Source organism: Danaus plexippus, chromosome Z (assembly GCF_018135715.1).
Source record: "Danaus plexippus chromosome Z, MEX_DaPlex, whole genome shotgun sequence".
Lineage (NCBI taxonomy): Eukaryota > Metazoa > Arthropoda > Insecta > Lepidoptera > Nymphalidae > Danaus > Danaus plexippus.
The window spans coordinates 5059203-5073131 of record NC_083559.1 but is presented as its reverse complement, the minus strand read 5'-3'; the positions used below and the strand labels follow the sequence as shown (position 1 = coordinate 5073131).

Sequence of the window (13929 nt, the reverse complement as noted above, 5' to 3'; positions counted from 1 at the left end):
AAAGTAAAAATTATATATTTAAAAATTTTATATTTAATTCAAAGTAAAAATTATATTAAATGTCACAATCGTTTGTTAAAATATAAATAAAACTGTAATTATACATATTTGTTCATAACAAAAAAAAAATAGTATTCAATTTAATTACTATTATTAGATGATGAAAAATTTTAAGAATAAATGAAACCAAAAGTGATCAAAGAGTATATTCACTAAACATTTTCTCACATTTTCGTTCTCTTCAATTATTTTATGAATTCATTTATGAAATTTATATTTTAAATTTATCCATATATTAATACGCAAGGAATATCTTTTTTAACATATATATACCAGGCAAAAAAACAAAACAAAACAAAATTCACGAGTTGCTTGAAAGTCAAAAAGAAAATTGAAAAACGCTTGTGTGAGATTGGTTATCTAAAATTTTAGACATTTAAATATGCACAACTATTTGAACCGAAAGAGTTATTTAAAATTGTAGACAGATAATTAAAATTATTGCTATAAATCTAAATAAACGCTTATTAAGAGGTAGAAGGTATTGTATGGCAATATATGCAATTTTCATTGATTTGACTGTCCAGGTAACTAGTTTCAAAAGGCGCGCACTTTGAATGTTTGACCGCTGTTTAGATCCAATTTTAAATCAATGTCATCTTGATTTGTCATTATACAATAAACAATTTGATGTAGAATTAATGTTTCCTTGGAGATTTGGGGAAGTTGTTTACAAGGTGGGTTGAATTATCCTGTATTTAAAAATAAAGATATTCTATAATAGCGATTAATTTGCAACGAGCAATATGCAAAGTCAAAATTTTAAACGTAGGACTACTTTAACAACATTACCAGCAATAGAAACCATACAGAGAAATGTAAAGAAGGTTCCGACCTATCATAGCAGGTATTTATATGCAACACCATCATAATTTCAGTACATAAAATTTAAAAATATTTATTAAAATTTTGTTTGACAATTGGTGTTTTAGAAAACCTAGAGACATACCATTTCACTTACCTCACAAGAAGCTCATTGATAGAATAGAGTATGTAGAAAAAGAACCAGAACCTTTGGTAAGACGACTTATTATAATTTCTATTTACCTAGTACAATTCTGGCATATATAAATGAGTTGTATGAAAATGGATATATTTTCTATAAAAAGATTAATTATTTAAATTATGTTTTTATTATATTTGTTTAATAATTTTACTTTATTAGACTGGCTTTGCTGCTGCACAAGCAAATAGATTTCTAAATGAGAGGAAAAGTGGCAAACTACAATTGGAGCCTATAAAAACTGATAATGGTTTGTGCTATAATTTATGAAACTTTTATAATTTATTATTCAAACTGATATTGGGATTTCTTCAAATACTTTCTGTCCCTTAAAAAATACTTTCACAAATTTATTTGAAATGACGCCAATAAAATCAAAATGAATTGCCAACTAAAATAAACAATTAATGATTGGAAATTGAAAAGGAGTCTATATCAGTGACTATTATTAGTAGTAATCAACAATTTTTTTAATTAAAAACAAAATTAATATTGTAAATAAAATATTTATTGTAGGTAAAAAAAAGAAGGCCATTACTATTAGGGAATCTCGGAGTAGTGTGTGTGAGGATAATAGAGAACAAACTACAGATCCATTGAAAATTAAACCTGAAGTAGCTTCTCAGAAGGAAGTAATAGACTATGTACGAAATAAGCCCTCATGTGGTTTCTTGTACATGATATATGCAGTGCACCCCCAAAATGTGTATTTCACACCATATTATCTCAAGTAAGCGAGATTAAAGTATTTGCTAATTTGAATTTACTTATAATTCTAATACAAAATATCTACAGGGTAGTTCCATATGAGGAAATAGACAAAAAAAATTATTTGACCATTAGCCCTTGCGGAGTGACACATTACACAAATGAAATGGTTTTCACAAAACTACCAGAATGGGAACAGGAATACACAATATTTGTGCAACTTACAAATGTAATTTCTTTTATTTTCCTCTATATCAGTAAAATTTTAATATATAATCATTAATAAAATTATGCTGCCTTTCGTGCACTTGCATAATATCTAATTCTTTATCTAGATAAAATTTTTTCGTGTGTACCGTTATTGGAAAGCATTTTATGTTTGGCGGAAATCAATTGTGTTTCGTAAGTATAATAAAACACGGAACAAGATTGCCAAGAAACTGTTCATCCTTACACCAGTTCTGGGCAAAGCATTGCTTAGCATTCAGGCAATGTGTTGCGATATGTATATGAAGTCATTTGCTGATGTGTCAAGAGATATGGACACTGCTTTCTTCTACTTCATTGAAGTGCAGGTACTTGAAATATCTAGTATAAAGAAACTTATTTTATTATAAAGTAACTGAAAATGTATATAAATTTGTAACGAAATTATGTTTAAAAGCACACAAAAAATATGCTGAGTTAAAATTTTATTTAACCTAAGCCATTAATTACTTTTTTCTCGAACAAGGTATTGTACTTAGCAAGTAATTATGAGAACCATGATTGAAATAACCTGAAATCTGATATCAAGTCCTAATATTAGAATGAATTACAGCACACATTTTTCATGCCCGTAGATGAAACGTATGGAATTCATAAGGGACAAGTTAATTGCCTTTAGATCGATAGTTCTTGAAGTGATTACCACTGCCTGCCATGCAGCACTCTACCAACAGGGTTTCACCTTTGATGACAGGAATATTCCACCTTTCCAAATCATTAGAGGGAAGCCCACAGGAGGGATGTCCTATACCGAAAAAGCTAATAAGCGGAAATACTGCGAGAGACTTGCTAGGTAATATACCAAAAACATCAGAGCAGCGGGTTTGGTTCAATATGGTTGCATTTTATTTTGTTTGTTACGTCATAACTTCAGTATTTTGGATCAGTCGACTATGTTTTTTAATTCATTTACATGTTATATAAATTTTGTTTGTTTTGGTATTATAAAAGTAGAGTCACAGACGAAAGTTTTATCTATAACTGAATCAAAATATCAAAAATTAACAATTTTTCGCTAACGATCCTTACAACTTGCTGCAAAAGTAAATTTATTTAACTGCTGTTATATTTTTACTTTAAAAAAAAATGTACATATACTTTTTAATAAGTTACTCATGTAATCAGTGCCACCGATCTAAAGTATTTATTAAGAAAATATAAATACATCAAAAACTTACGTATCTCATAGAAAGAGATTGTATAATTTTTGTAAAGTAATTTTAGGGACCCTAGCGATAAACGACAGCTGGAACCGTAATTTTTACTATATTTTATAATCATGTTTATTTGCAGCTTTATAAAACTTTCGGATTATATGACCAATTATATGCTACACCGTCTGACGAAGCGTTCCAATAAGATAATGGCCTCTATGTTACGCATCCACAAGGAATTCACACCGTCGCTTGAGCTTCTATCCGGAAATGAACTGGATGAAGTACTGGAAGTGGTGCCACGGCCAACCGACACCTGCAAGGTAGGAAACAAAGAAAAATACCATTAGAGATTATAAAAATCTGCTTTGATGCAAATGAATATTTTTTTATTACAGTGGGCACTTTTCCAACTCGACGCATATGTTCTTCCATCTGGCGAAGTGGAACTAAATCCAAGTGAAAAAGTGGTATCTAGTTTTATGCAAAAAATCGCTAACTATTGGGACGAATACGTAAGGACTTTCCACAATTTCCTCAATGAGGAAACTTTGCAAATATTCGTACAGCCAACAGTCATGGGAAAACAAGTTGAATGGTCTGCGGGAGAGTCGCCAAACTTATACTTTTTAATGAACCAAGATAAAAAAATGTTGAGTGATATTACTTTTATACCCGAGTGTATTCACCAAGCCTTTAGAAATGTCTGGATTTTCTTGGATAGAATGGATGTGTTCATGAAGAACTTCAAGGAAGCTCACGAGATGGACGTTGAACTAATTAAAAGTGAACGCGATGTAAACGAGTTTAGGTTATTATGTAATAAATTGGTTAAGCAAATGGAAGATATTGAAGAGGTTGTTAGTTATCAACCACTTGGAATAATCTTCCTAAATCTATGTCCCTTCCAAGAGCTTTTCAGGCCACAACCGAGACGGCTGTTCGACGTTGTAAATTGTATTACTCCGGAGTAAGTTACCATTTATAATAATTATTGAATAAAATAATTTGTTCACGGTATAAATTAAAGTTAAATACATACTTCTATTCTATTCTAATTACACTTAATTAACACGCTTTTATATTCTGCAAAATAATTCACATTAGATTAACTTCGCTGGCGTGTGTGCGATCTAGTTGGTGTTATATAATTCTTCAATAAGTTAATTATTTTCTTTTCAGTATCGGTCACGATTGTATAGAAGAAATCCTAAATGGCATCGAATGTATCACCAATGACATCACCAAAGAGCCAGAGAGCGCTGGAGAACTGGTCGCTTTTAACTTCTTAATGGACGGGCTCGAGGGACGGGTGGCTTTCTTAGAGGAGAGACTTGAGTACCTGCGAGAGTTATACGACCTAATGGGGGAGTTCAATATTGGTATTCCACCAGAAGATATGAATGAATTCTTAGGTACTTTCGTTCTTTACTTTTATATTAATAACAATTTAAACTGCAAAATGAATTTGATGAGTTAATTCTACTTTATTTTTCTCAGTATAGAACGCGGTTATTTTTGTTAATAAAAAATTTAAAAATAATTGATATAAAGAATATTTAACTGTCGCAAAAAATATTCCTTAGTATTAAAAGAAATATCTTTTTTCTAGGTCTCAGCGTGGTGCTGGGAACTCTCCGCACAAACGTAGATGCGATACTTGAAACGCGAAGTAAACTAGCCGGCATGTTCGCTAGCCAAATTGGTAAAGATATCATGGAACTGATTCTGGACGTGAACAAACTTAGAGAAGAAATTGCTGTAAGTTTCTTAGTTAGATAAAACAATTAAACAGTAATTAACAGGATAAAAGTAACCATATTTTATGACATGTAATTGATCTATTTGCATGTAATTAATAAATTGTTATAAATCCAGAAACCATGGCTTTATGACGAAAAATCGGATATGGAAAAAGTAGTAGAGACTCTCGACGATCTGATGGATAAATTGAACGGATTCTCTGCCAGGGACAAGCAAATACGAGAATGGCAAAAGATATTTAAGGTAAGTTATAGTTACTTCGTTTAAACTACTCTGGTTAGTTTCTACTCATTTGTTAAATAAATTTAACCATAAGTATATATACTTTATCAATTTTAATTTATAATTTCATTTTGTAAATTTTAAATTTGTCACTAGTCGTAAAGTTTGATAGAATACGAGGATAATTTTATATAATTATTTTATTAGATACCCCCCGCACGATTGGATCAATTGGATGAAGCCATAACGGATGTAAAACTGAGACAACTTTTATGGAAATCAGCTAAAGAATGGAACGATTCTTACGCGTCCTGGTAATAATATCCGCCGCGTTTATATATATTTTATTAAGAACAAAAAAAAAAAATAATTGGATGTTATCCTAATTTCTTAAGAAAAAAATGTTTGTAATGTTCAAATTGTTTACAAACGAAATTGCTATTAATTTTAAGGTATGAACTACCCTTTAACACTTTGGATATGGATGATATACAGACAACTACATTAAATTTCGGGAAAGTATTCAATCAGTTGGACAAGGGACTGCCGCCTAACAAAATCGTTCCTGGTTGTAAAGAAACTATTGATATCATCAAGGATAAGGTAATTTTGTGATTAATATACACGTATATAACGTTATGTATTTGTCGCCTCGCTTGACCTAGCTAAAATTTAAAAAAAAATGAGACTAGAAGGTAACGGGGGTCGAAATAAAATATTTTAGTAGTCATTATTAAGTATAACATACAATAATGATATATTCTCCATTTAAACGAAATGCATTTTGGTTTTTAATATATATTAATAACTTCTATATATTCTGTCTTATTCTTCTATCATTCTATGATAGTTGTGTTTACTTATGTCCTCACGTTTAATTTAATCAGATATACTAATTGACTGATGATTCGTTTCTATAGTCCACCCTATTGCTGTGAGCGTCACGATTATAGAACCAGAACATCACTGGAAAATAATGAATGAAGTTGTCTCAGTTCAGTTCTGTTACTAAAGTTATTACCTAATCCAGTTACCAGTGATGTCGTATCTGCGCAACCCGGCATTGAAGCCGCGTCATTGGGTGAAGATTGAGGAGATATTGAAGACGAGATTCACACCAGATATGGTGGTCACACTCGGACTTCTGGAGGAGTTGCAAGCCTTCCAACACGCTGAGGAGTTGATGGAAGTGGCGGGACAGGCTAGTTCCGAAGCGGGTCTGGAGGCGCTTCTGAAGAAGGTACAACATATTTTTTGTTTGTAGGCCTACAATCCAACGCTTGTTCTTTAAACTTTATAATTGCTCCTACCTTTGATTTAGATTTTATATAACATAATAGTAGCATATATGGTTTTTGGTTAGAAAATATTCTTGAAGGACTGTTGGAAATGTGATTTTTTACTCCAATACATCTCAACATACACCGTGACTACGCTATAAAAAAACTGATGTTCTTAGTAAAATATTTATGTAATAACACTGGTTTTCCACATGATATCATTAATAATATATAGTAGTTCCGCAGTTGATGGATATAGGTATCAGATTTTTTTTATTATATTATACTGTTTAATCGGTAATTAAACTTCAGGTTGAAGAAATATGGGCCACATTGGAATTCCCAGTAATTTTACACAAGGACGCTCGCGATGTGTACGTCCTGGGTGGTCTGGATGAGATACAGGCGGCTGTTGACGAGAGTAACATCCACGTCAGTACCATACTGAGCTCAAGGAATTGCGGACCGATTAAGAGCAGAGTGGAAGAATGGGCTAAAAATTTGGATTTGTTCTCAAAAACTCTAGTACGTATATTGTATAAATTACTGACTTGTGTCATCGTCAATATGCTATATAAAGTTATTTATATGAGATATAAATAAATAATAATAAAAAAATCTAATATAATTTCGAAAATTATGAATAAATATTCATAAAGTCAGCAACACAAAGAAAACGTACCTTGGAAAAGATCACGCCTATTGTGTATTGTAATATTAGTTATTAGCGACCCGCGTTGCAATACTGATACTAAATATATTACAGAAAAACTGTGAACATTGTATATAAAACCCCGTTTCGCTCGGGTATAAAATTTAAATCATACGCTGCAAAGGCCCATATAGATCTATATTAAATCTACAATGTATTTAAGATATTAATTGGATAAGGATTAATGCTGTATTTGTTAAAATCGCTTCGAAAATTAGCCATTAGCTGTCGTAAAAAGTAAATGACATAAGCGATAGACATATACTTTTTTGTAGACCTTTTGTAGACCTTTTCAATCTGTACAATACTTAGTACATTATTTTAAAAAATCTCGTAGGATTCTGCCTGCGTTTGCCTTCGTTATAAGCCTCAACCAGTTTTTCCTAAATAGTGTAAACCTTCCTCTTCATTCACTTTATCTATTAAAAAAACCGCATCAAGATACGTAGTTTAGTTTTAAAGATTTAAGCATACATAGGGATACAGGGACAGAGAATGCGACTTTGTTTTATAGTTTATACTATGTAGTGACACCGTTTCAGTTTGGTTACTAAACATACAACATAGTTATATAATTTTATTTCATATTTTTATATGTATCCCTATCTTGTAATACTCAAGAGACCATAACGAATCCATCCATAAATAAAATTAATGTTTTATTAGAAGAAAGGTTAATTTAATTGAATTATACCTGTAAAGAAGCTCAATCATGAAAATTTTGTTTTCAGGAAGAATGGTATCTTTGCCAGCAGACGTGGATATACTTGGAAGTAATTTTCTCAGCGCCAGATATCCAGAGACAGCTGCCCAATGAGACCAGGCTTTTTACGATTGTAGATAAATCGTGGAAAGATATCATGCGAAAACTTGCTAAGGTGCTCCTAGTCTTTACAATAATTTGAATGGATTTTATTCATATCCTAATATATACCATCCCTTCTCTTGAGACGATTCCTAAAAGTAACTTGATATTATAAATCGATATAATTCGTCGTGAAAAGTCACGTAATTTTCAATTTTTACCGATTTAGGTAAACTTTAAAATACTTTTTATTAAATTATAGGTTCCATTAGCCATGCCCGCGGCGACACAACCAAAGTTGTATGAAGAGTTTGTTCGCAATAACGAAATGCTTGACCAAATTATGAAATGTCTTGAAGCGTATCTAGAAACGAAGAGAGTCGCTTTCCCCAGATTCTTTTTCCTGTCGAATGATGAACTACTTGAAATTCTGGCACAAGTATAATGGATTTGATTTAAAAATATAATGTTGAATAACATCCTTCATTATATTAAAATAAAACTCGTTTCAGTAAATACTTCATTATAGAGCTATAAACATTTTTCAGACCCGTAATCCTCACGCAGTTCAGCCACACTTACGTAAATGTTTCGATGCAATCGCCAAATTGGAGTTTGGGGTTAAACTGCCGGAGAGTGAGATGGAGATAACGGAAGACGGGACGTTGGTGGAGAAAGAGATGTCATTCAACACTCGTGACGCACTACAAGCAAAGCTGGCAAAAACAGCCAAACAAGAAGATTTGACCACTGACATAATAGCAATGCTCTCACCGGAAGGAGAAAGAATAAATTTAGGAAAGGTATGAAGGTTGCTTAGAGTTTAAGGTTGGAAACTGAATTTCTAGTACGCTGGTTGTATATTATAAAATTGTGGAAACAATTCTTTTTCTAGGGACTGAAAGCACGCGGTAATGTAGAAGACTGGCTGGGCAAAGTAGAGGAGGCGATGTTCGCATCCGTTAAACGTTGCATGAAATTTGCTTTACGAGATTATTTGGTACGACCACGAGTGGATTGGGTCACCTTGCATCCTAACCAGGTAACAAATACTATTTGATATCACTTAAGGTTTTCAAAATACCTATCATTTTTTATATTCCTTGTCCAAATTGTAGATAGTATTAACCGTATCACAAATTATGTGGGCGAAGGGTGTCCATGAAATATTAGCGTTAGATTTACCACTACGTATAGACACCGGTCTGATAAATTACGAGAAGAAATGTATATCCGACTTAAATGATCTGGCCGCCCTAACAAGGAAGGACCTGAGCTCCTTATTCCGCAAGGTTCTATGCGCTCTCATTACAGTTGATGTTCACGCACGAGACACGATCACTCACATGGTTGAGAAGCATGTACAAAAAGCGTAAGTTATTATAATATTTTCATACCCTTGAGATGTACATACGTGCCTCTGAGGTTTGAAGTGAATTTTTAGACTCAAAGATTCGGCATTTAAAAAATAACCATTTTGGTACGAATATACGTTATTTAATATTTTAGTGATGATTTCGAATGGCTTAAAATGATCCGTTACTACTGGGAAGAAGATATCGATAACTGTGTGGCTCGGATGTCAAGCGCCATGTATATTTACGGCCATGAGTATCTTGGAGCTGGAGGTAGGCTTAATACTATTTGCTTTGACATATTTAAACATTTGACATGGGAATGACAAAGGATTCCTAAGCTACACTGGAGTTGGGCACCCTACTGTTGAATTGAGTACTCCCGTTTGGAGTCGTGGTTAAAGAAATTAATGAATATTTTGTATTGTATGTTCAATTAACAAAAATGACGAAGTATAGCTTCAGTAAATAGTATCACGGAAAACGCCAATGATAAATATATATATTATCTGGTAGGTGTGCTAGTTATAACGCCCTTGACGGATCGATGCTATCTATGTCTGATGGGCGCGCTTCAGCTGGACCTGGGCGGAGCTCCAGCGGGTCCTGCTGGCACTGGCAAGACAGAAACAACCAAAGACCTGGCCAAGTCGCTCGCCATACAGTGCGTCGTATTTAATTGCTCAGAGGGTACTAAATTTGTATTAGTATTTTTAACCACACAAAAATAAATTCATGCCGTATTTTTAGTTTACTAGAATAATAATTTATTTAAATTAAACTGATGCAATCGATTGTCCACAAATAATAGTAACAATATCGTCTCATCATAATATCATGACTCATAATGTATATAATATATAATACATCATAATATTACAGGTTTGGATTACAAAATGATGGGCCGCTTCTTCTCTGGTTTGGCCACGTCGGGGGCATGGTGTTGTTTCGACGAGTTCAATAGAATTGATATAGAAGTGTTATCAGTAATCGCGCAACAACTCATTACTATAAGGAATGCAAAGGTTGCCAAACAATCCAGGCAAGTTTTTTTAGGAGCATATAATACGTTTTCTTCAATTATAATACTCTAGAACGGTTAATATTTTAAACGAAACCAGAGTCATTTCTATATAACCTTTTTTTAACTGGGCCAGGTGCTGGCATATAATATTGATTTGTATCGTATATTAATAGATTATTTTTATGCAAACCAACCCATTGAAAAAACAAGGGCAAAATTTTGTAACAGAAATAGGATATTGAAAAATTGTTATGGAAAATATAGGTAGATGTCATTTTGTGTTATTTATTTAAAATAATTGATTGCCCCCTCTGTGTTTATTTAATGAATATTTTTTTAATGGATGGAGTCCTGAAATCTGAAAAAAAGATTTTAATTCCTCCCAACGAAAAAGTTTTATTTACTTTGAGAAAATTGATAACACTCGGATCAAAACCAAATCAAATACAATGTTTTGTAAGACAATAATATTTCTCTATACTGACCATGGTTTAAAGGGCCACCTCGAGGATATTTTGATTATATAATTATAATAACGCAAAGTGATTTTCATTACAGGTTTATGTTCGAAGGTCGTGAGATTAAACTCGTTCGAACTTGCGCTGCATTTATTACAATGAATCCGGGCTATGCTGGCAGGACAGAACTCCCTGATAACTTGAAAGCTCTATTTCGACCCATCTCCATGATGGTACCCGATTATGGTGACTGTTATTTTTTAAACAACTATTTTAGGAAATACGTTTGTATGTTTGTTTTGTTTGTTTTGTTTCTATATAAACTAAAATTGAACACCTCATAGTAGTATGTTTTGGGGATTACTATAAACAAACCCGATATAAATAATATATATATTTGAATTTCTGCAAATTACCATACTAAAATTTCTATAATATATTTTAAAAGCTTATAACATTCGCTCCTGCAATTTTCTTTAGATGTGTTTAAATTTTGTTTAGTCGGCTTATTTCACGTGCATAATAATTTAAGATTAATCGAAGCATTCTTTTACGGTAAAGCTAAATATGTACCATTTTCTAGCTTTAATAGCTGAAGTCATTCTATACTCTGAGGGTTTCGAGTCCTCGAAGGGTCTGGCCAAAAAAATGGTGCAAATGTATAAATTATCAAGCGAACAGTTATCCAAGCAAGACCATTACGACTTTGGGATGAGGGCTGTCAAGAGTGTGTTGGTATGTCAGATGTTGGAATAATTATTTTACAGTTTATCATCAAAATCCTTAAACTTTTTCAATTACGTTTATTACGTATTACTTACAAAAACTATTTGCTATTGACGTGCTTTCATGTACGGTTTGCTTCATGTCAAAAATGATATGGTGATTTGGTTCATATTTGTATAACATCGATAGACATTATGGTTATGACTTAAGGCAATTAAAAACATCGGGATTATGATCATTTAGTTCAATGCCAAAAAAAAAAGGAAAGAAATACAAAAAATAAGTCTGACTTAAATAGTAACATAAATTTAGGTAATGGCGGGTGCTTTGAAACGCGCCAGTCCTGACCAGCACGAAGAGAAAACTCTGCTCTGTGCATTGAATGACAGTAACCTGCCTAAATTCCTGGCTGCAGACGCTATTCTATTCGCCGGGATATTGTCAGATTTGTTCCCTGGAGTTGATCTACCTGAAAGGGATTACGGTGTCATGGTTGAAGTTATAAGTAAGTAAAGTATTTATAAAATCAACTTTACTATTTTCTACTTGATAATAATACATATAGAAGAAAGGACAATGTTATAAATATAAGACAATATTCTGAAAAACTATTGTTGTTTATTGAATAAAGAAATAAATTAAGAGTCGTTTTCTCCAATTAGTAAAGGAAGTATTGGAAAAAACATGGAAATAATCCATGCTTTAGTATAAATAGCTTTATTAGCCTAAAAGTTTAAGTTATAAATACTTTAAGTTATAAAGTTTAAGTTAAAAATAATAAACTAGCTTTATAATAATAGCTGATATACTGCTGGAGAGGAAGCTGCAGGTAATGACGTGTCAGATCAGGAAGGTGATCCAGCTTCACGAAACTATGATAGTGAGGTGGGGCGTGATGCTTGTTGGACCGACGGGTGGAGGGAAAACGGTCGTACTTCATGTAAAGTAGCAAATCTATTATCTTTCAAATATTATAAATGAGAAAGCTTATAAGGATATTTGGATGTATATCCAAATAGTAAGTATAATGCAATAATCATCTAGTAAGCCGTATGGCTTACTAGATGATTATTGCATTGCATTTTGTATTAAATCCAATGACAGACACCATAGATGTCGCTGCACTTGATTATCTTATCTTTTGTTTTGACGCCCTATACATTTCTCTCTGAGCCCACTCCCGAATTTCCTGCGAAAACTATACCTGGCAAAAACTAGTCGTTCCATTTGTTATTTCAGGGTTAATGTTAAGAGTTAGTAAAAATATCAATTTTGGAATAAGAACCTAATCTGTAATTGAAATAAATCTTTACTTTATAAAATAGTCTAGAAAAATCCAATTTGTCTAAAGATGCTTTCCTCTGTTACAGGTGCTGGGTGACACTTACACTCGTCTGTACGAATACGGTGTCGTGGGTCCCCAGTATCAACTAGTACACAAATATATAATGAATCCAAAAAGTCTAACCATCGGGGAACTATACGGCGAGGTGAATTTACAAACACTTGAGTGGCACGACGGCATACTGCCTCTGTCACTGAGAACCGCTGTGCAGGTAAAGAGTGTTTTGTAAATGATATGGTCAAATCATTACATTACATTTCATGCCACTAATTAGTTTCATATATTCATTACATATGAAAAACGCAATGGCTACACCAGAACAAAAATGAAAGCGATTATCAGACATAAATTTTTATACTCAATTATTTTATTGCGTGTGGTTATTGATATTAGATATGATATGTGTGTTATAACATCAACTTTGTTTCAAATAAGTTCGAGACTCCTGACCACCAATGGCTGATCTGCGACGGTCCGGTGGATGCTGTGTGGATAGAGAACATGAACACGGTCCTGGATGACAATAAAATGCTGTGTCTCTCAAACTCTGAGAGAATCAAGCTCACACCTTACGTACATATGGTGTTCGAGGTACGGGATTACCTTAATTAAATCCCTACTAATAATATAAATGCGATAGTCTGTCTGTTTGCTACCTTTTCACGCTTAAGCTATTGAACCGCTTTTGATAAATTTTTGTGTAGTAATAGGATGGAACCCTGGAGAAGGACATAGGCTACCTTTTATCTCGATCCCTGTCCCGACCCCAATCTCTAAACTACACGAGTGGAACCATGAAGTTCAGTTCGGATTCAGTGGCCATAATGACAGAAAACAACTCTGATGTCCACGCGGACGAAGTTGCGGACAAAAGCTAGTTAATAATAATAAATTAAAAGGCATTGTGTTGTATCAACATAATTGTAGTTACAGTATTATTATAATTTATTTCAATACTGGCTGACAAATTTATGTTCGAACACATTTCATAACGCTTGTGACAAAAACTCCGCTATTGTTCGTTATTATTTGACTCTTTTGTATCG

The 13929-nt window shown here is 32.9% G+C and overlaps 1 protein-coding gene across 1 annotated transcript in view; it reads left to right on the top strand.

Annotated features, from left to right (window-relative positions):
• The first annotated feature begins 653 nt into the window (after positions 1-653).
• The window catches only part of LOC116777251 (dynein axonemal heavy chain 6), a 38031-nt gene continuing 24755 nt past the window's right edge, over positions 654-13929 (top strand). Inside the window, exons 1-30 of the mRNA XM_032670686.2 lie at positions 654-907; positions 993-1077; positions 1226-1313; positions 1580-1793; positions 1859-2000; positions 2107-2346; positions 2614-2831; positions 3332-3515; positions 3591-4162; positions 4375-4607; positions 4805-4953; positions 5071-5199; positions 5386-5492; positions 5631-5781; positions 6209-6418; positions 6771-6983; positions 7902-8048; positions 8238-8414; positions 8524-8778; positions 8871-9017; positions 9094-9347; positions 9485-9603; positions 9847-10020; positions 10213-10372; positions 10913-11058; positions 11396-11547; positions 11851-12043; positions 12339-12478; positions 12909-13094; positions 13319-13474. Coding sequence (XP_032526577.2) covers positions 807-907; positions 993-1077; positions 1226-1313; positions 1580-1793; positions 1859-2000; positions 2107-2346; positions 2614-2831; positions 3332-3515; positions 3591-4162; positions 4375-4607; positions 4805-4953; positions 5071-5199; positions 5386-5492; positions 5631-5781; positions 6209-6418; positions 6771-6983; positions 7902-8048; positions 8238-8414; positions 8524-8778; positions 8871-9017; positions 9094-9347; positions 9485-9603; positions 9847-10020; positions 10213-10372; positions 10913-11058; positions 11396-11547; positions 11851-12043; positions 12339-12478; positions 12909-13094; positions 13319-13474 — 5442 coding nt within the window. The 5' untranslated portion in view covers positions 654-806. The remainder of the gene's footprint in view (positions 908-992; positions 1078-1225; positions 1314-1579; positions 1794-1858; positions 2001-2106; positions 2347-2613; positions 2832-3331; positions 3516-3590; positions 4163-4374; positions 4608-4804; positions 4954-5070; positions 5200-5385; positions 5493-5630; positions 5782-6208; positions 6419-6770; positions 6984-7901; positions 8049-8237; positions 8415-8523; positions 8779-8870; positions 9018-9093; positions 9348-9484; positions 9604-9846; positions 10021-10212; positions 10373-10912; positions 11059-11395; positions 11548-11850; positions 12044-12338; positions 12479-12908; positions 13095-13318; positions 13475-13929) is intronic.